The sequence below is a fragment of the Onychostoma macrolepis genome, chromosome 08 (assembly GCF_012432095.1).
Source record: "Onychostoma macrolepis isolate SWU-2019 chromosome 08, ASM1243209v1, whole genome shotgun sequence".
Taxonomy (NCBI): Eukaryota; Metazoa; Chordata; class Actinopteri; order Cypriniformes; family Cyprinidae; genus Onychostoma; species Onychostoma macrolepis.
In genome coordinates, this window is record NC_081162.1 from 19,783,853 (window position 1) to 19,807,287 (window position 23,435).

The 23,435-nt window shown below is 41.5% G+C and overlaps 1 protein-coding gene across 1 annotated transcript in view; it reads left to right on the forward strand.

Annotated features, from left to right (window-relative positions):
- Positions 1–258: 258 nt before the first annotated feature.
- skia (v-ski avian sarcoma viral oncogene homolog a) overlaps positions 259–23,435 on the forward strand; it is a 68,886-nt gene continuing 45,709 nt past the window's right edge. The window contains exon 1 of the mRNA XM_058784612.1: positions 259–1,690. Coding sequence (XP_058640595.1) covers positions 779–1,690 — 912 coding nt within the window. The 5' untranslated portion in view covers positions 259–778. The remainder of the gene's footprint in view (positions 1,691–23,435) is intronic.

The following is a 23,435-nucleotide window of genomic DNA, read 5'->3' on the forward strand; positions in this document are numbered from 1 at the left end:
CTGTATCCATAAATTAAATAAATAAAATCTAATAAATCAAAGTAGCTATAATTACATAAATAAATATAACGAATTAATGAAATAACAGAATAATGTGATGAATAAAGTAAAGTTTACAAATAAAACCCTAATAATAAAAAGATCAGGTGTTTACAAATATAAATAGCAATATTATAAGTACAGTGACTGTCTCTCTACAGCAGTGGGGAGTGAAGGCTGGTTCTTGGAAGAGCCACAGCCTGCGGAGTCAGTCACATTCTTGGCTGGGATTCAATGACTGAGCCAGACACACACAAACACTGAGCGAGAGAGAGGGAGAGGGAGAGCGAGCGAGAGAGGCTGTGCTCACTGACTCAGTCATACTGAACTGCAGGGGCAGAGCAGCGGAGGCGACGCGCCGTGTCCGGCTGCAGCGATCTCTACTCGCAAGGAAAAATACGGATTTAAAGTTGGCGGATTGTGTATTCGACTCCTGATTTTGACGTGAGACAAGTTCGGCTCCCCCGTGGGATAGTTTTTCTGCAACTTGCGCGCTTTTGCTTGTGTTACACTTGAGTTTTCTGTACGCGTCTGTCTGTGGATATGGACAGAAGAGAGCCCGCTGCAGGGGAAGAAGACGCGCCGGTGGAAACCTTCGTCTGAGTGGGGATTTGATGAAGCCCTATCGGCCTTCTTGTGCTTATTTTCACAGACTTGGATTTCGAGACGCGGAACCAGGACCTTTGAGTCGTATTTCTCCCCAGACGCTCGGTTTCAACGACAACGCGGTGCGCGAAACATGGAAACAGTAGCGCGACAGAGTTTCCAGCCTCACCCGGGACTGCAACAAACTCTCAAACAGTTTCACCTGAGCTCCATGGTCTCTCTTGGCGGACCGGCCGCGTTCTCGGCCAGATGGCAACACGACCTGCTCTTCAAGAAGGACGGCAAAGACGTCCCGGAGCCCGTGCTGCACCTCCCCCCCATGCAGCCTCCTCCGGTGATGCCCGGGCCGCTCTTCATCCCGTCTGACCGCTCCACCGAGAGGTGCGAGACGGTCCTGGAGGGCGAGACGATCTCGTGCTTCGTGGTGGGCGGCGAGAAGCGCCTGTGCCTGCCGCAGATCCTCAACACGGTGCTGCGGGATTTCTCGCTCCAGCAGATCAACTCGGTGTGCGACGACTTGCACATCTACTGCTCGCGCTGCACCGCGGACCAGCTGGAGATCCTGAAGGTGATGGGCATCCTACCGTTCTCCGCGCCGTCCTGCGGACTCATCACCAAGACGGACGCGGAGCGCCTGTGCAACGCGCTCATCTACGGAGGGACGTACCCGCCGCACTCCAAGAAGGAGCTGTACGGCTCAATCGAGCTGGAGCTCACCGAGAAGAGCTTCAAGATCTATCACGAGTGCTTCGGGAAGTGTAAGGGTCTGCTGGTCCCGGAGCTCTACACGAGTCCCAACGCGCCTTGCATCCAGTGCATGGACTGCAGGCTCATGTACCCGACCCAGAAATTCGTGGTGCACAGTCACAAATCGCTGGAGAACAGGACTTGCCATTGGGGCTTTGACTCGGCCAACTGGAGGGCGTATGTCCTCCTGAGCCCGGATTACACGGGGAAAGAGGAGAAAGCGCGTTTGGAGCAGCTCCTGGATGACATTAAGGAGAAATTTGACTTCGCCAATAAATACAAGCGGAAAGCATCACGGGTGAGCCAGTTTGTTGCATTTTGCGCTGCATCATTCAGGGTGAACTAAGTTTTCTTCTAGTGTACTGCAAGTGTCAGATGTCCATGACAAGCCGTTTCATCTCTTTAAACTAACTAGTGTCTGTATTACTAGTTGCTGCCCTAGTACTAAGCCATTAACGACTACCATCTTTTCCAATTTCATTAAAAACGTTTAATTTGATTCATATATTGTAATAGTGCCTATTATTAGGTAGTTTTTTTTTTTTGCATCAGATGCCAACTATTCCTTTTCCCATTTCTACTGGCACCTGTTTCAGTTTTACTATGTATCAATATTAATTTCGGCTTACTAGAAATAGTTCAGCTACTAGTATCTGTGACAGTTTTCATAGAATTAATTGGATCATACTCATTTGCTAGACGTTCTGACTAGCCATTGCATCTTGCAAGTAAAAAAACAATCGAAACCAGTGATGTAAGGAATTAGAGAAATTGAAAATATTCTACTCACTTTTGAGTTGCTTGTTAGTAATCCAAAAATAATTATCAGAAGCAGTTAAAATGACTTGCCATAGTCGTCTTCAGATGAATGCTTGGAGAAAGGCCAAGGATGTCAGTTCTTTGGTGACACAAACTTCAGACTCAACAGTAAGTAGTTATTTGGCAGATGTACAGTGCACTTCTTATAGGGACAGTCCCCTTGGCACAACCTGAGGTTAAGTGCTCTGGGGCACTGTGGCGATGTCCATGAATCACCTCTGCTAGCATTAAAGCAACAATCTTAAAGTTGGCAGACTAGAGGTTTAAAGCGCTAAGCCACACCACCAAGGTGAAATTTGTATGTCTTAGGTTTTGCGTTGGCATATTCCAAGTAGTGTCAGCTTCCCTCCTTAGATGAGCGCTTGGAAGGGGGCCAAGAGCGTCAGTTCTTTGGTGACCCAGTCTTCAGACTCCAGAGACTATCATGATATTGGTTTCCCAGTCCAAATGTTACAACCTGATATCCGGGAGAGGGGTGAGATGTGGATTCTGCGGGCGGACGTTGAGATAGAGTAGCCTTCACAGTGGCCTAAATTTAATAGCATGAAATATTTAACTTGAGTAGACCAATGCAAAAAAATCACAGATAGCATTTCTAGGCACTTTCTACATGCTGTATTTAATTGACCAGTAACTAACCCTCGGTGTCATGACCTCTGTCCCATTGGCCTTTACTGTAGATACAGTGCTGAGTGTGTAAACAAACAATCATTAAGAGCCATTAAAGGCCAGGGCGCTTCGTTTTCAGCTCTGTCTCTCTCTCTCTCTCTCTCTCTCTCTCTCTCTGTCTAGTGCTGGTTTTTTATCATCTCGTTCCTCCATCTGTCTTTCTCGAGCCCAGCATGACTTCCACATGTCCCACGGCAATGGCGTCATGTTATGGTAATTCCGAAATGGGTCGTTTAGCTATCACAGGTACTTGACAGTGGATGCGTTTTTAATGATCGGGCCATTGAGGGTTTAATCATAGGACTGCTGAGGGAAAACATCATGCTCTCTGAGCTGCACTCCAACCAAGTTTGCTGCTTAAATATGCATCATAAAGTTCATTTCGGGGTATTTTTAGAAGGAATAATCCGATAAAGCAGTCTCAGGCTGATTGTTTTATGTTTATCTGCTTTGGGTTGTCTCCAGTCTCGGGTTACTCGCAGCTCTTCTTACCCTTGGGGCTCTAATGCTTGACTCTTGCAGCAGACAGGGTCCTGTTTGTGAGGTAGAGGATTAGAGGAAAAGTTTTTTAGTAGTGTGCCCCCCTCCAATACACACACACACACACACACACACAAACACTCAATGAATGGCAGGCCTGGTCATTTGCATGAACTGTTTTCCTTGAATGGAGCTGATGATGCAGGGATTGGAGTATTGTGGTGGAAACGGAATATGAACCAACAAAGAGGTGCATTCACCAACATCTCCTCCCTCCCATCTCTCTGTGATCAGACCTCCACCACCTCCCCCACCCACCAGCTCTCACCCAGCTACTTTCCCTGTATGAGTGGAGCGAGAGAATGTAAACCTAGGCCCGCGCTCCAGTGTGTTTACACACATTTGCCGTTTACTGTCTCTTTTTGCACCGACGATGTGTGTCATAAGTGCTTTGCCGATTGAATGGGCCCTTACGGTGAATGACGTTGCATCGTTAACATCGAGCTGTTTCCCTCGGTCTCAAGTGAGACCAAAATGTCCCGGAGCTCTCTGCATTATCACATTATCAGACCCCCCACAGCAGGCTTTTATTCCTCTCAAGAGCTTTCCTGCCTCTCACCACACACAAGAGGGAACACTCTCAAACCGTCTGGAAACGGAAGTGGAATATATCTGTATATCCATCTAGAGAGAGGGAGATTTGGTGTATTTTTACATTCGCCCGCCCGGTCACTCCTTTGCCAGGAAGAGTCGGAGATTTGATATTGATGACTTCATAATGGCTTCCACACAATTTCATTTGCCACTAAGATGTTTGTAGAATGAGACTGAGGCCTGAAATCGATCTAACTCTATGCAAATACTTGGAGATATGCTAGTTTGATTTCATTTTGTGTCAAGGGGGTCAGTAAGAACTTTGAATGGTTTTGAAATGTCTCTTATGCTCAAGTAAAAACAGTAATATTCTGAAAAATGTTTACAATTTGTTTACTAATATATTGTAAATTGCAATTAATTCCTGTGATGGCAAAGCCAAATATTTAGCAGCCATTACTCCAATCTTCAGTGTCACATGATCCTTCAGAAATCAATCTAATATGCTGATTAGGTGCTTCAGAAACATTTCTTATTATTATCAATGTTGAAAAAAGTTGTGCTGCTTAATTTCTGTAGACATTGTGATAATTCTTTTTCAGGATTCTTTGATAATTAAAAGTCTAAAGAAAGCAGCATTTATTTAAAATAGATTTTTGTTTGTTTTACTGTCAGTTTAATGCATTCTTAATCAAAAGTTTTCATTTATTTAAAAAAATATAGATATGCAACCTTGCATAACAAGCATGTATCTGGCCTAAGGATTCCACATGCAAGTGATATACTGTGTGTTGCTGTCTGGGATGCATATTCTGTGTAATTGTGACAGAGCTGTTTTGTTTTTTGCCGAGTTATTTACAGATCTTACTGTTCCTCATCTGTGAAAAGTAGTCTGGCAGTCTCTCTCTCTCACTCTCTCTGTCTCTGGGTGGGGTGAAGGAACTTCCTCTTTCTCTGCTGCTTGCTGAGGGAAGGTCACAGACTGTGTAGTTACTCAACCTCCCTCGACATATATGTATGTGTGTGTGTGTGTGTGTGTAAGTGTTTGTGAGTGCGTGTCTGTCTGGTGCTTTCAGTCAGCAGCCGGAAGATGCAGAAAGACAGGATGTTCTGTGTCCCTCACTCAGACACACTCATAATTAAGCGTAAAATGTACCTAGCCATTATGTTCTGTCAAGCTGTCTCAGGTCCACACGCACTGTCTTTTAATACTCTGTGGGGGGAAAAAAATACTGTTACACTTGTCTGAGATCTCGTTCAGAGGGTTCAAAAGAGTTTGGCTGCTTGGCAAACAAGGCTTGAGTTTGCTGATCTGTAGTATACAGGTTCAAAGTGTAAGCTTAGGTGTTGAGTTGGCTTCATGAGCTATCATGATTACTTGCAGTATATACTGATAATAATGTCTGGACATAATTGTCAGGAGTGGCACTGAATGATTGGGTGGATTAAGGACGAAATAGCTTAAGACTTTGCAAACAAGTGAGTAAATGCCTTTAAATAGACTCAGCATTTGAGCTTTCAGCTGATTAAAAATGAATTGTTACATGATGCACTGATGAATAAATCAAATGAATTACAAATAATCAATATTTGATGAGACAACACCCAAATGAAGATCACTTTTATATGTTAATATGGCAGATGGAAATGGCTTTAGAGTCAATATGTTGCTTGTTTTATTTCCGTTATACAAAAATCTATTTTACAATCAACTTTGTCTATCCGTCTGAGATGCGTTTTTGCATTACATAGCCACTATTTTTAAATTGTTGGTCAATGTAAATATGTGCTAGATGTTAGCTAATTTATACTGCTACTTATTTGTACTAAATGTAGCTATTTTTAAGTTTATAGCCCTATTATGATTGTTCTTTTTCACAGCTTATTCACATTGACAGTTTTACTTGACAAAATAGTTGGCATTTTCATGGTTTTTTTTGTTTTTTTTTTTTTAGAGCAGTAAGCACGAGAAAGCCCATATCATGAGCATTTGCCACTTAGTCATGCATTTGATTTCCCCCTTTGAGTTTCCTGTTAAATGTGGAGGCGTTTTATCAGGGGTTATTTAGAGAGTTTTGGCAGACGCCGCGTTCTTGCCGCCAGTGCAGGAAAACCGCAGCTCAGTGACGGGAAGGGAGAGTTGCGACAGCCGCATTCCAGGACCGCCACTCCCAAAGTGCAGCGAGAGACTGATTATGCAAATGGAAGTATGAATGGGCATGAATGAAGCGTGCCCTCTCACTCTCTCTTTCGCATTCGCTGCGCGTCTGCCGGCACACTTAAACGCGCACACGCACACGCACGCACACCTGCTCGGTATCAGAACTCTTCCCCTGCTGACTTCTCGTCTCCTCCACAATCAAGTGTTTTTTTTTCTTCTTTCTCTCGATCTTTAATTCCCCCCAGGTGCTGGAAGTGGGTAGTAAACCTATCTAATCATGCAGTCATTAAAGCAGAATTTAACCGCACTCAGCCTTTGAAGCCGTTTTCTCACTTAATTGTTCGCTCTTTGGAAACAAAGCTACGTAATTTAGTCTAAATCACGCCCTTGAAAACGCTTTTGATGAACACCTTGCGTGTTCATTTTCTTTCTTCCGTCCTCCGCATTCGGTTCGGCTGACTTGTGATTTTTATTTCGGAGAGAGCGTGGCATCTTTCCAACCACCACAACAACCCCCTCCCCTCCAAGCGCCTCAGAGAATTCTGGGATATCTGATGGAGAACTGAGAGGGTGCAAGAGCTTTGGGAGAGGAAGCCAGTTCCCTAAGGGGATATTAGGTATGTCCCGTCTCATTCGCCAGGCATATCGCTCTTAAGCCACACACACACGCACACACACACTCACAGCGAACGGCTCAACTTGACTCGGTTCAGCAGCAGCTGGCCCCTGGTATGCATATCAATGGCCGCAGCACGAAAAGCTGCATTTGCGCATTTCTCTGCCTCCCCTTCAGAATGCGAGGGGCTCCACGGGCCCGGATAGTCCTGCAGCTGCCGGCGATATAAACCAGAGGATCCGTCTGAGAACCGAGTCGAACGGCTGTTCTGAGACCTCACGGGTCAAAGTCTTCATAAGTATGTTCCAGAACTTGGACTCGTGAGGTCAAAGACCTGCAAGGCAGAGAAACGCACCCGGTGTTGTTCAGTCGGTTACTGATATGAACAGGCTTTTGTTTGGATATCCGCAAGGGTCATTTTTATTGTTGCGCAAGAGTGCCAGACGAGAAACCCGAACAGTTTTACTCAGTATGAAACTCGGCGAAAAAAACATGGTAATCTGTTGCTTTCATAACAAAGCTTATTCTTCCCACTGATCCTGAATAAAAAAAATCCCTCATGTGTAGTCTTGGGTGGTTATTAAATTCGACAGGGTTTTTTTCAGGAGTGATCAGCAGCTGAGAGTTCTAACGAGATTCCTTTAGGTGCTAATTAAGATTTTTCAAATAGTCAGTCGCTGACAAGCCCGAACTGATGGATCATAACTGTGATTAACTGGGCAAAGAGAGAAAATCTGTGGCTTTGTTTTAGAGATAAGACACGAACATCTCCCTGGAACAATTCAAACCCTAATTGCTTTTGTGGCTCTAATAGAATGCAAATACAAGTCAATTCATTAGTTTTTTTTTTTTACATTAACAGTTCAGTTCATGTGTGAAGATTCACGCTTGGCTTATTTGCACATCCTTGTTAATTTGATCAGTTTTTCACCTCTCCAGCTGAATTTTCAAATCAAAATGGCACTTATTCAGCTTTGCTGTTCGATGCTATTTAGCAACCTAAGTGGGAAGTATGACTTTCACTGTTTTTTCCATCAGTGACTTAAAAATATGCACGAGAGATCGAATATACGTAAGTAATAGACTTCATTCACACTAGGTCCTCTAATTCATTTGATGCAAACGACTCAAAGTGAGGCTGTGAGGGACAGAAGTACAATATGTTGTCACATTTCACAACCCTTTTTTCCCACTGGAAATATATAGGCCAAGTTCCAATGTTTTTTCTTTTTTTAAAAATTGACCTCCATGTACATAATAGTTCAACTCAGTGAACAGACTGTACTTCAATCCCAAAGAGCCTATTAAATATGAATATATAAATATTAAATATGTTCTGTACTCTTTCACTCTGTTCCAAAACCCATCTGTCTTTTTAGGGAGTGTAATAATAACAACAACAATAATAATTTATTTATTTATTTATATATAATAAATAAACAATTTAATTTTTTTTTTTTTTACTTTAAATCAATAATAATAATAATAATATAGTAGTTATTGTTGTTAACAAATAATACACACATACCCTAATATAATAGTTTTGCTTCCTCCTTTGGTCAAATCCAGAGTTACAGAAAAATAAATGAATAAATTAATATCAAAATGATCAGTACAATATATGTGTGTGCCATGTGCATTTTTTTATATAACATTCCAAATTAGTCAGTTATGAAGTACCAATGTAGTTAGTATGTTGCCTAGTAGGCAGCTCACTAGATTTTGGAACTCAAAGCATTGTAACTCAAGAGAGCTAACCTGAAGCCCTTACTGCCTACACAGTTACAGAGCTTCTTAGTGAACGAAGAAACATTCGGATTTCAGTTATAAGGCAATCGAAAGCAAGACTGTACATATTGAATAATTGTTCTCTCTTACATAATTTCCCCTCGTCATAGCTTAAGCTGTGTTGTGACATTATATCACACCCTCTCACACACACGCCTCTAAGCCTCCTAGGCTGTCCACCCCCTCCCCCAGGATGCAGTAGCTAAAATCTCATTAATGTCAGATGGAGATAAACACAGATAAAAGAGAGGGGTTCATCACGGGGCATCCTATCTTTTCACACTCCTTCCACCCAGCCCCCACACATCAGTCAGCCTTTCTCTCTGTGTGTGTGTGTGTGTGTGTGTGTGTGTATTGACTGGCCTTTGGGAAAGCATTCATATACCTGCCTGATAGGGGTGGCTGGGGGAGGTGGAGGAGGATGCGATGGGGGGCTGGCAGACAGATGAGTGTGGGATGGAGGAGGGAGCTTTTTCTGTGTCTGGCATTAAGAGGGAGGAGGGGTGGGAAAATAGATGTTTCGGGGGTTTCCTCGGTTACTGTGATTGTCAATGCGAGACTGGATGTGCTAATACGTAAGGTGTGAGGTAAATATTTGAATTATTGAAGGACATTGTGAACATTTAATGTCAGGCAGACTGTTATGAGCTGCTCCTGTGTCCTAGTCACACCAGAATAACAAGTCCAAGTCAATGAATGAATTAACTAAACAAGTAGGAAAGAAAAGGAACTGGATCCAATGTTCTGTCTGGCAGTTTATTTCTGCGTCATGCACTCTGTTTTAAATAAATAAATCCTCATTCATTGCTGCTTTTTTGCATTCATTCATTCATGGAGCTGTAGATATGCATTATTAATGACAGTTAAGCACGAATAGAACAAAACACATTTTCCTGGATGAGTTTAGCTTTGAAAAATTCATCTCTGAACTGAATCACCTTCCGTTTCAGCCTCTTTTTGCACTTTAACATAATGATGGTACGATTTTTATTGATTTATTTTCTGTATTTTTAAAGAACAATGTTTTTTAAAAGTCGACATGACTTCAAATTTGGCTTTGTTTATTTTCTTTAATATCTTGAATGTATCGCTCTGAAATGATTTTTGTTTTCTGCTGATGTAGCCAAGGCTGTGGGGGTGGGGACAAATTATATTAACCAATAATATCATGGTCTACATTTCATGATCCAATCGTATGCAGATTGATGCATTCAAGTCCCATGTTATTCATCCCTAAGAATTCTGTTCTGTAACTCAGTTCTGTAACTCAAATTACAGAAGTGAACAGTTTTATGTTGTCTTTAAAGCTCACTTTTTGTACAATTTGTGTGGGATTTCCAGCTGTATAGTTATATTACACTCCTCTCTGCAATACTTGGTTCTGATTGGCTACTTCTCTTCTACACATAATGCATCCTGTATGAAATTTAAGTCTGAAATTTGCAGCACAGTTCTTTTGACTGCCACTGATTGAAGATTGCCGAGCAAAACAGGTGTTTTTGGTGTGTGCATAGGGATTTTCTGCTATGTCATCAGAGCCCTATTGTCTTTGTGTGACGGAGTGAGTCAACCTTTAGCTGGCAGTTTGTGTTTGTGTGTCTAAGAGCAGTCCGACACATGACCCTTCCCATCAAACCCCACTCTATTCAGACACACTGACCAATCAGATCCCTCCATACAGCTCCCATCGGACAGATGGCAGCGTGACATACACGTGCACATTGAGAGACAGTGACACTACCTCAAACTGAATGACTATGAAAAAAATAAGATATTTTTGGAGTGCCCTTTTAGCAGCTATCTATAAATCTGCTTGAGGGATAGTTCATAACACAGTAGATGTGAATGAAGAACCTAAATAATCCATATATCCAGGTGAATATACAGTATATACTGCATAAAATATTTTGTATACAGAAACTGAAAACTCATTTTATATTTGTAATTATTTGTGCATTACATCATTTTCATGACACTTTTAGTACATTAAAAACCTCCCTTCAAAATTGTCATTAACCTGCTTGCAGAAAATATAATGATGTAGTATTTACATCATTCAAAAGTTGGGGGTCAGTAATTGTCAGAAATTTATATTTTTATTTAAGAAGTGTGCATTGAATTGATTAAAAGTGACAGTAAATAAAAAACATTTTGAATGGTGTAAATTGTAAAGTACTAGCATTTCTGTAAAGTAAGTATACCACATCATAGTATTTGTTGTGTTTAAAATTAGATCTTTTTCTTTTGAATGTTACATTCATTCTTTAAGTTGATCGTCTTGTATTTAGCATATGCACGTGTACCATGCAAGTTCTTAAAGACTTTTTACAGGCATGTAAAGCCTCGTAGACTTGGCATCTGAAATAAAGAAATAGACGTACGACATCCTTCCTCACCCCGTTCTAAATGAAGCGCTCGTCTGGGCCCAGTGGCACTGGTTTGAGATGCACCATAATTTGGTTTGGTTAGTCAGACTTATATAACTGGCATTCTTTGAAGCGTGCCCCGCACAGAAGGAGCCTACTTCATAATGTGTAATTTGACATTGAAATGAGTAGACAGACATACTATTACAGTACACGGCTAGAAAAAATGCAACTCAAATCCTCTAGTTATGTTTACTGAGAATGGAATCGCAGGGTAGCATGAAACGCTGCTGTCTGGGCTCTTGGCTACATCTACAGAGGAGAGAGAGGGAGAGACAGATGATGGGTTTGCTATCGTGACTGCTGTTCTGATGTCTGTTCCAGACCGGCAGCAGGGTATGGATGATATTAATCGTACAATTCAGCGTCAATGTGCGTAAAGAGGTAAATACATTTACTCACTCATAACTCCATCTGTCTGACACCCACCAAATGCTTCATCATTGAATCAGAACTTCCACACATTCACACATACCCTTTTTCTTCTAAATGGTGATTGTGCCGGAGCCAGTGTTTCCACTGCCTCGAGAGCAGAACAATGACGTAATTCACTAGCCTACATAACCTGCCCACAAAAACATGGCACAATTTTGAAAGTATAGGCCTATATTCAAGCGTCTTTATGCAATCATGAATCAGAAGTGATGATAAACAAAACTCATAGCAATCAATTCACACACGATAATTGTAAATAAAATATATGAAAATGTAGCACAACATCGAGCATTTCAAATGTAGCTTTGTTTGCTGTAATAAGAAATGTTTCACAGTTTTTCGCTTTCCTGTAGCTCAAATAGTAGAGCATGGCGCTAGCAACGCCAAGATCATGGGTTCGATTCCCAGGGAAAGCAAGAGCTGATAAAATGTAAAAACTGTAACTTGAATGCAATGTAAGTCGCTTTGGATATAAGCTTCTGCTAAATGCATAAATGTAAATGTAAATGTTTTGTACCACCTCATTTTGTCTCTCTTCGGTTGGTTTAGAGTTTTCTTGTTTGGAAAACTTCGTGGTGCAGCTAATTTTTCAGATCCAAAACCACTTTTAAAACGTATCAAAGTAAGTCCTTGTTTCGTGTTTGTTTCACAGGAATGTTTTGGAGTTTTACATCATCTCGTTTTGTTTCACTTTGGTCGTTTTAATTTAGACTGAGTTATCCTTGTTTAGACAACTTTATGTGGTCCAGACCCATTTTTTTTTTTAGAAAAAAACCCCCAAAACCATGTTTTCTTGGTAAAAACGTATCGGCAGCTATGCTTTGGTTTACTAAAAGGTGAGAAGCATCTAAGTTAGCAGACGTCCATGACATCACTCAGGTGAAACCCTGACCGCAGAACACACAGTAATCTTGTTTCAAAGTTGACCTTTTACAGGCCACAGGCCAAGAATTACAAGATTACAGGCCACACAACTGGGGCAGAGGGCGAGTGTGTGCTTGTGTGTGCGGACGTTAGTCAGTCTAACCACACAAAGGCCTGCGCTCACACCCCGTCTAAATGAACAATCACACCGCTGCGGTCTGAAACGCAGCACGGCTCTGCCATTGATGTCTCCTGCATGTTTGCATTCCGTCTTTTTGTCTTGTTTTGTGCATGTGTTGTGGTGAATGTTAAATAAAGCGAGGGTGCAGAATGTCAAGGGACGCTTGTGGTCATGAGAGGGGTTTTGTGTTTGGGGTGATGGAGAGCACGCCAAAGGTCCCACCTCTCATCCTGAGGTTCGACTGGGCTCCTTTTGTCCTTCAGATATTTAAAAAGGATCAGCTGGGGCTCAGGAACAAGACTAAGACTTGAGACAAAGCCTAGGCATGAGACTATTGTCTTGGTTGTGGTCTTCACGAGCCATGCTCCATTTTCCTATTTTCTCCAGCCTAAAGGACCATTCACATTAAGAATGATAACTATAACGATAACTATGACGTTTTAATAATTGCTCTAATTCTATGAGAATAGGGAAGTCCAGACCACAACTATAATGAACGACACAGAGGAAGGATATCGTTGGAATCAATTTCCAGCTGATGAATGATTAAAACATTCAGTGGCAGATGATATAACTGCTGTGCATGCTTATTGTTTTGGTGGGTGTCAATACTAATTTAGTAATCTTTATAGTTATTGTTCTTGGTGTGAACAAACCGTAAGGCTACAATAGCTAATTGTTTGATGCGTTAAGATGTATCATCTAGCACAGTGAGAGAAACGTAACATACAGAACCAGTAGACACATATACGTTGGCAAGATGTCTGCAAAATTATTCATGTAGACAGCATTTTGCACTGTTTTACATTTACATTTACGCATTTAGCAGACGCTTGACTTACAGTGCATTCAGGCTATACATTTACATTTATCAGTATGTGTGTTTCCTGGGAATTGAACCCACGACCTTTTGCGCTGCTAACGCAATGCTCTACCACTGAGCCACAGGAACACCTTCAGTTTTAAGGGTCATATTTACATAAAAACATAAAAAGAGCAGCTGTATGTATATTTTGAGTCATAAATGTTGTGTAAACATTCAATTAACATCTGCATGTGAACGTTTTTGCTCGAAAAATGACTTTGTCGATGTATGTGTGCTGTCAGGAGAATATCTAGTGTAGTTCAGTACTGAGGCTAATGCTAACACTTATTTTTATTTTATTATTTATTTCTTTATTTTTTATTACTTTTATTACCTTTGCTGTTTTACCAGACACAATAATATAATCACTTCATCACTCCCTGGTTTGCTGTTGGTAAAGATGGCTGCCAGTTAAAGCCCTGCGGCTGTAGTGGAGAGGCAGCGCTAGGCGTGACACAGAAAGCTTGTCATTTTGTTCTTTGATTAAGGGACGCGGTGTATCAGTTCCAGCCTTAAAGCCCGCGGGCTGTTTTGGTTTTGCTGAACAGGTAACAAAAGAATGTCTGTCTCTGTTCAGCAGCACCCTTCCCCCGTGCTTTCTTTCGCCGGAGCCTCTGCTGTCAAACGTTAACAATGGCTCGCTAGTCGGTGGCCCACATGAATCACGTTGTGGTTTTCAAATCATTTCACATTGTGGTTAGCAAATTACTTTTCATTTTTGAATCCATAATTAGTTCAATTGATTCATGAGACAGATGCTGGTGGGGTGCAGGACCAATCAGAGTTCTGACGGAATTAGGCCTACATTTTTCGGCATCCTATATAGCTTTAAAGTACAGGTCTGTTGCTTATTTCTAATTATATTAGACGCACGTTCATGTTAATGTTTTAGCTATTTTAGACTTTAGTTTAGCAAATGTGTTATTTAAATTGAATGGACCAGTTTTTGGATACAACTTTGTCAGTCCGATACATCGGGTGTCAGTTTCAATTCAGTTCAATTCAATTTGGTAAATAGCTATTAAGGCATTGTTTTAGCAAATTCCAGATGGACAAAATCATGAAATATCTTGAGTCACATTACAGATATGAAAGCAGTTGTGAATTTAATTAAGTTGACTTTAATAGAGGAATCCCTGAGAAGAGATCTGGTCTGGTCTGGTCACACCTCTTTCCCAATCAGAAGAAGTTCAGAAAGGCCATGAGGTTTATGGGTGTATTTGTGTACGCGAATGTACTCTCGGCTTACTCCAGGTGAATTAAAAGTGTTGGAAACAATGGCATTTAATACCATTAGCATCCGGGCTAGTGTGGTGCCTCAGGTTAGCGATCGTAGGTCATATATCCCTCGCAGTTAATACTATTCCAACCCGGTACCACTCCTCCAAATGAGCTGACAGTGGACATGCTAAATAAAACAATGTGTGTGAAACCAGAGCTGCGTGTATGTGTGTGTGCCCATGACGGGAGGTAAAGGCTCAGGTTAAAGCCACACGGCTCCCCCTGCGCTCGGCGCTAACCTGTAGACGTTCTACACCACCACTACAGTGGAATCCATTGATTTACTGTCTGAAACCACTCCTCGCCTGCCCACGCATGTAATCTCGCCCTGAAAAGGACTGTCTCACACACACTCACATGCAAACACGAGCACACACAGACATGGAATCGGAGAGAAAGCCGAACACAGTCTCTGCTGGCTCTTTATTTTTTTTTTTTTCAAGAGGAAATTGAAGATAATTGTACCCTGCAACTAGACTGCCCGGTTTTTAAGGGGCATCCTATATCTGACAATACTTCATTGTTTGCTCTCTATAAGGATGTCTCGCTGAAGTACAACGTCTGACATAAATCGCACCAGTAGAGGGATCTAATTACAGCTTACTACTATTTACATTTGCGCTGTGCAGACTTTTGTAGTACTGATCTGATGTATCATCCCCCTCTCTTTTTCTCCCTCTCTCTCTTTCTCTCTTCACTTTGACCTTTATCTCACTATTAGGCCTATCAGTCTGTTTAATTATCTCTTTACCTTGGCTTCTAACAATTCGTCCTATCAGTAGGTCAAGGTTGCCACTGTTTTCTGCAGCTCTGTGCCAACAACATTGTGCTTCTAAGTACTGAGGTCAAAACTATATACTATTAATCTGCAATCGCTCTGAATTAATTGGACTTATTTGCATAGAAGGAAGCCAACAAACATGCTTCCCCCCCCCCCCCCCCCCCAAGTAGTAACATGGCCACAAAGAGCTTTAGTTTCAAGAAAATGTCAGTGTTGTGTAGGTTTCCCTTGTCTTTTAACTGTATGTTCTCACTCTGAAATTCGAAATTCAGAATTGAACAATTGGTTCCCTTTCAGTTCATGAGTTGAATTCAAATTTCAATTAAATAGTTTCTTTGAATTAGTTTGAATAATGTTTTTAAAAAAAAATCTGAATATGTAACTGGTAGCTGACATTATGTGAAATCAGATAAATCAGCTAAAGATGAAAACAAATAGTTACCGACGGAATAGTCTAACAGTTAGCATATGCTTTTTTTGGTAAATTTTTTATTTCATACAAATCTGTCCTGAACTTTTGGATACGGTAAATGGTGTCTCCCGGTCTCATCCGTCTTGCTCGTTCCCCTTTCCATATCGCCATCCATTGCTCCATCCATCTCTTCTCGGACGCTAATGGACACATTAGCCTGTGTTAGCTTCAAGCGAGCTTATTATGCAGCCCAGGCCTTATCAATTCACTTCTGTCTCAATTAGCATCAACTTCACGCTGCCTCTCTTCGGCCGCAAGGAGCTTCATCGATCTACGACTCAATGGATCTCCTGAACGAGTTCACACGGACCTGGCCAACACTTCAAAAGTATTCGTATTCAATGTATGAGCATATTTAAACACTTTATATTTATAATGACCATGAATATGTTGGCTATCAAAGATATATAGATGAGGTGTCTTTTAGAGCTGGTAATATTTCAGTTTGACTGCAATTTGGCTCGGGCTTAGCGTAAGTGGTTCGGTCGATTGCAGAGTGGCTTTTAAAGCAAAACTAGAGCGAAATAGCGAAGACGTTCAAGCAACGATTACATAAATTTTGCAAAAGGCTTGTTGTTTCCCTCAAAGTCTGATTAAAGTGCAAGGGCAATTTGTTTATCCACTCACGCCCTTGTTAAAGTCTGTGCATGTGTGGGGGAGTATGGCCCTGAGATCTATTGATTGCTGCAGGAAGCACATTCTGATGTTACACTGGGCTTCCTGAATTTGATGCCGTCTCCTTAGACATCGTATGTGAAGGCATTTTGACAGTGTGTGTGTGTGTGTGTGTATTCTTACCTCCCCTCAGACACAGAGACAAAACAGCTCAGCTTCTGTCCTTCCTTAAAGACACAACAGCTCTCCAATGACACAGACTTCTGTCTCTCTTGCCCACAATAATAGGCTACAGCTCAGTGTTTTTCTCAAGAACAGCCACAAAGCTGCCACATTCTGCATCTTATAAAATGGCCTTTCAATAACTTGCACTTTTTGTTCCATACCGTGTCGTGTGCCATTCATAAATTAATTGAGAATTTATTTCCCGAATTTTAATTGCATTGGGATAGGAAAGAGGTTTCAGAACTACAATTCAAATTTCAATGTAAGAAAGCAGAATTAAAGTGGATTAAATTCAAATAAATCCATGTAACTAATTTTTTAGATAGATAGATAGATAGATAGATAGATAGATATATAGTCATGAGTCTAAAGACAGGGAGAAGTAAACTAAAGAAGAGGATCTAAGCCAGCAGGTTCTATTCTTGAGTGTGTAGTTTTTGGCAGCAATGACAAAAGAACACACACTCTCTACGTCCCCTGTGCAGGGACCTTATTCCAGCTCTGCCTGCTTATCGGATGAAATCGGACCCGTCTCTTTTCTGCTGCTCAAACTGTCTCCTGAGGAGGCCCAGATCACTCCTCTGCCTGGGTGTAGTCGCTCTCGCTGGTCCTCAGCCAGTTCTTCCACTTCCTGGGGCTCTCCATTTACCTAAGGTCTATTCAGTTTGTCAGACCTGCTCTAGATGAACTACACAGTGACCTGAAACAGGGATCTTGAATGTTGTCATTGCAGGCTAATTTGGCACTGGCTCAAGCCAATGGTTTTTACAGCATTGTGATGTTTCCAGTGGTCTAACATTTGACTGCTGAGTTGTACCTGCGCAAACTATTGTTTTAAAGCCTTGGGGAAAAAAAGGTTAAAAAGCCTAAAGCTTAAAGGTACGTAGGTAGGTAGGTAGGCAGATAGATGGGTAGGTAGATTGGTATATGGGTAGTTCGATGGTAGATATATGGACAGGTAGGTTGGTATGTGGGTAGATGGATAGGTAAGTAGGTTAGGTTAGTAGGTGTGCAGATGAATGGGTTGGTAGGTGGGTATATAGAGGGGTAGGTAGGCAGGTTGATAGATAGATGGCTAGTTAGGTGGATATGTAGTTTGGTAAATGAATGGGTAGGTAGGTAGTTAGGTAGATGGATGGGTGGGTAGGTAAGTAAGTAGATACGTAGGTAGGTAGTTTGGTAGATGGATGAGTGGGTAGGTAGTTTGAAATTCATTTTGCTTGTGTTGAATTTCTTTGAATTACAGTTCAGTCAATTCCTTCCTGACATTCTAATTCCTGTGGACAGTTCAATTCATATTCATTCTCATGAATTGAAAGGGAGTCAGTTCTTAAATTTTGCTTGTCAGAGTCTTAAACTACCATCTGATGCAAAACCTCAGAACAAGTGCAGTGATGTTAAATGTTACAAAATATCATCGCTCACTTCCTCTTTGCCTCTTATTCCCTAATTCTCATTCCGGATGGAGCTCTCCTGTCCCCATTCACAGGTCCCATCCCCCTCGCCCCTCTTTTATGCCTGTAACAGTAAGCCTTGTGATTGTGCCCCAGAGCGAAGGCTCTCCCCGAGCTGAACTCATTTGGAACAGAATGTTGGCGGCTTCGAGGGAAAGAGCCAGCATGTTCTAGTCAACCTGCTGAGCGTTCAGCGAGGCCAACACCACTCTGAGACTCATGGGCGCACACATACACACACAGACACACAGATGTCAGCACAACTCGAACAAACACACACTCCAATCAAAGCTCCTTTGTACTGTCCTCTCCCAAAGACAAGGGCTGCCAAACAACATCAGCAGCACCAACAAGCGCAACAATTTGCCATCCACAAAAGCCCTCACTAAGCAGGAACTGTTGAATTTGCTCAGGAGCCAGTTGTTGGAGCATTTCGACACTGTTAACCAACTTGAAAGGAATCAAAAGAGCAGATTGTAAAGCAAACTCATTCAGTCAAAGGCACGCACTTGTGTTTTGCTTTTCCGTTCGCATTTCAAAAGGCCCGGCAAAGAAAAAGCCTGCATGAAAAGTGTTTAATTTCACATTGACGCTTGTATAAACAAACGATCCTCTCAGCCAAAGGTGATCGCTCTTGTGAAATCATTGTGTGAAAACCGACAAACGATAGTGACCAAACTCCACGGTGTACCGGCTCATTGTGCATGATTGACGGCGCATTGACCGAGGACGATCACAGCCGTTGGCTCACACTCGTATTTAATAGCAAACCAGTTCAGGATTTGTTTGGCAAGTAAATTGTACGGCTGAACTTTGAAACCTGAGTTGGGGCCCCAGACGCGGAGACGGGGAAGTGATTGGGCCGAGCAGAGCATGCACGCTGATAAATGTTTATTTAGTTTTCGATAACATATCGGCCAGCCTCTTCAGCTTCTGTTGAGTGGAACTGGCTCGACTTCCTGTCTCTCCCTCGTTAATCTCCTTCGGCCCGTGATAGAAGCAATCTATCAGAGTCAAGCTATCAGTCGATCGCAGTCAAAGACCCCATAGATTGGCTGTGGGAGCTACAGAGTGACATTCTCATGGCCGAGCGCCTTCGAAATTGGGTTCAATCTGAGCTTTGATTGGCTGACTGTGTATATGTAAATAAAAATACAGTCCTGAATGGAATTTACTGAAGGGAAAGTACCAGGTTTGTGCACAGCACCGCTCAGACCTTTTCCTGCTGAGCGTCTCAGGAGTGGTATTTCCTCTGTGAGTTCAAATATCAGGAAAGCGCATGTCTATGTGTGTGTGTGCCTGCCTGTGCACGCCTGCCTGTCACTAAATAGGTATAATTCCAAATACCTCAGTGACAGGAGAGTTAATGTGGTTGCTAAGCAAATCTGCACTTCCTGTGTTAAATAAGAGTTCCACTGACTGCTTCCTGGCTGGTGGGCTGGAAACACACGCTCACACACACTCCAGCCCTGCTGCAGACATGCAGTGGTAAAAGGGGCTTTGCTAGTGTGCTCATGTAGAGAATAATTGCATTACCAAGGGGGGTTGCCCAACTCATTGTTTTCACGCTGCATCCATTTGACAGGAAATGAGCATTTTCCCGATTAAATGATCACCGCAATTATCCAAGGTTGTGTTGTATGTTAATTCACTTCTTTTCTGTTAGATTTATGTTTAAATTTGGACCCTTTGACCTTTTACTACTCTAGCCAATGCTAAAATTACAGCATGGGGTTACGTAGGCATGTGTAACCCTGTAAGGTACCATTACATTTCTACCGCGCAGCCATGCAGACATGTAAACCGCATGTGTGTAACGGTCTCTCACACTCAAGACGGCTAGCCGGTCGTTCCGTGAAAGCCAATCCTGATGGCGTGGGTCAACTGTCCATCATGTTGGAGTGAGATTTCATAGCGTCCAAGTTCTTTAATTACAGAAGTGAAGCAGTGGAGCCAGACCAAAGATCAGGGTGTAGTATGCTGCAGGGTATTAGCATTTTATCAGGTGATCTGAGCTAGCTGGCTAAGTAATAAAAGTCATAAATTAGAAGTCTTATTTATTTATTTATTGCAACAGCCGTGTAATTTGATACTTGATTTCCTTTTTGATACTTTGTTTGATAATGATTTCTTGATTATATTTTAACCAAAAACCAAATAAAAAATATTTCATTATATTTTGTTTAAATACAATAAAACCTCATTTGTTTTAATTTGTTTTTTATATATATTTTTTTATATTATAATTTATATTATATTATTAATTTACCTATATTTCCAATAATTCTTTTTTTTTTTTGAAGTCTTGTCTTTTATTCTGTTATCATATTTATGGCATCATATTTTTAGAACAAGAAAAAATACTGAAGTATTCTCCAAGGGTTTGAAGAATTTGAATATTCAGATTTTTTTTAAGGTTAGTTAGTGTTTAAGAGTGAAAGTGTCATCAATTAATATATGTGTGTGTCTTTGCGTAGGTGGAGTTTTGAGTCTGCATCTGTGTGCTTGCTAGTGTGTGACCTGATTCAGCTAAGTGTGGCGAACTCTCTCTCGCTCTACTATGGATCAGACTGCATTACAGTGCTCCTGACAGGCTCTGCAGTGCCACGCAGAGTAGCTGTGCCTAGTTTAGTGTAATGCTTTTACACATGGCTGCATTTACTCTTCATTCCTCACGGTGACTGGCCCGGGAAGGGTGGCCCCGTAGAGGGCAGATCCAGGACCTTTTTAAAGACTGATATAATCTGTGATATTTATGGGCAGATGTGGTGAGATTACACTGGATCCGAGGAGGAGCGAAAGAGAGAGGTAGGTTATTCCCAACAGGAGGGATCTGCGATGCACCGGTGGCTTTGATCACAGGTCACCTCTAACGGGCTGCTCTCTCTTGGCAACCTCAGAAGATGTTTTTCCCCCTTTTTTACTGAACATGGAAGTTTTGAAAAGTAAAGCTCAACCCCCTTTCTTTTGTCTCTTTCTCTCTCTCATTTCTTTCCATATATTACTCACTCAACCCTGTTGTTTGAAGGCCTGACACACCACCACAGGCTTGTCACTCCCAATTACTCAACCCTCTTTCTTTTAATCCCTCTATTCTTTGTCTCTCTCTCATTTTTTCTTTCTCTCTCTGGCTCTTTTAGCCTTTTAGTCTCTCTTTCTGTGCCAGAAGATAGCCCTTGTTCCTTTGCTAATGCCAGTTTTGAACAGGCAGGACTCATTTCTCTGCTTCCAAGTACCTTCAGCAGTGTGACATTAGCCTGCATCGTTCGGTGTGCCTCGCCATATCAGCTAGCGAGAGATCTCTTCTGAGAAGAGGATGACATGAGAGATGGAGGGCTGGGAGGGGGAAGAGGAGAGGCCTCTGTGGTCATTGAGATAGGGCCAAAACTGTTGTCTTCAGCTTCAGAAAGAGGCCCTCGCCGCTAGTCTTAGCTTATCGCTCTGTTAGCAAAGCACCTTTGGCCTCTGTGGTGATGTTTGTGCCTGTGTGGCTGCTCGAGTCGTGGGAGTGGTAGTTAAGGCAGTCTGGCACTATTTTTACCCACTTTACTCTATCTACATTTTTGCAAATTTCCAAAAACGCACCAATACATTAAATTCACTGCAGTGCCCAGCTGAAATGAACACTAGTGGCAGTAAAACACCAAAAACTTATATTCTTTTCACACAAATTAAGATTACAAGGTCAAAGACATTTTCACTTTGTTCATTGCTCAATTCTGTGTTATAACTATGGTAAACAATGTTGCCACATGTACACATTTCCAGTGAGCCTGGGTTGTTTAACTCTTACAAAAATTAACCATGGTTTTATTATAGTAAATGTGTAGTAACCATGTTCCCTGCTGAAAAAAAAAAACAATAGAACCCTGCACAAAACACAATAGTTATAATGGGAATTGTATTGGTTTTAATGGAAACTATAATGGTGTCTACTGGTATGTGATGGATTCTATTGGTGGGATGTTAAATCCTATTGGAAAAATGCCCAAAACACACTACAAAAAGGAATTTTGTAATGGTTTTACTGGAAAAAGCTAATGGTTTATAATTGTATTTTAATGGAAACCATTGGAATTTCTGTGATGGTTTCTATTGGGCTTCTATTGTTTTTGTTTTTTGATTGATTACCCATAGTTTGACCATGGTATTTGTAGTAAAACTGTGGTTTGTCAAATGGTAGTGTAGTAAAACCATAGTTACACTGTGGTTACCATGGCTTAACTACAATAACGTTCTTTTTTTATTTGTAGTAAAACCATGGTAAATTTTTCCATGGTAAAGGGAAATTACATATCACTTTATGTTACCAGAGCTAAAACATTTCTGTGTCTTTTGTGTTTTCCCTTCTGTTAGCTTAGCATAGTGCTAACTGTTTAAGAAAAGCTCATTTAATAGAACAAAATGCACAATGGGGCACCAAATTTAGTCTTAACTTCACCGACCCATTTGTATTTGATGTTAGCATCTGGCTAAAGTCTAAATTTATTTAAAACTGCTGTGGCAGCTTCCACTTCACATTCCCTGACATAATTTTTTCAAGAAAAATTGAATGGTCACAAACCACTTCTCTTCCGCAGCACAAGAGGGTTGTGGGTAATATCACCCCAATGCATGCATTCACATTTTGAAAACCCAGTCTAAATAACACACAATCTGGGCACCTTTAGTATAGGCTAGTTATTTTAACCTACTGTGCTTTGGGAACACCAATCCTTATTTGCATAATATTTAGGACGGATAGTATGCAAATCGAGAAGTAGCCAGACTCTCCACAACACCATGATCATCACGTAAGGGGTGTTTGTTTTCAGAAGGCGAGAGTTAAAATTACAATCAGAATAGGATTAGATAATCAATAGGTTTAATCAATCCTATCTAATCCATCTCAGTTGTGGCCTACCCGTGATATCACCTCCAGTCAGAGAGACCTTTCTCCAGGTCGTGGCAGCAGCCGGTTCTCCGCATCCCTAAACCCCCTAAAGCCGCTTTTCAGATTATCGTCAACAACAGGTAATCAGCACCTCGTCTTGGCACGAAAGGCTTATCAACCGCAAAGTGCACACTATTCACTTTAACTACCTTTTCTATAGAAATGTTCACTTCTCATGCATTGAATGAGCATCCATCTTAACGTTCAACCACAGCCCCCTGAGGCTCACCTTAGCATAGCGTGGTAGCATTATCATCAAAGATTTATGTTTCCATGAGTCATACAAATGACATCAAGATTTAGTTTCGGCAGCTCAACCTGCATTCGATGGGTTAAACACACTGGCCTGCATTGCAGACCTCAGGGATGTTTTTGTGTTTCATT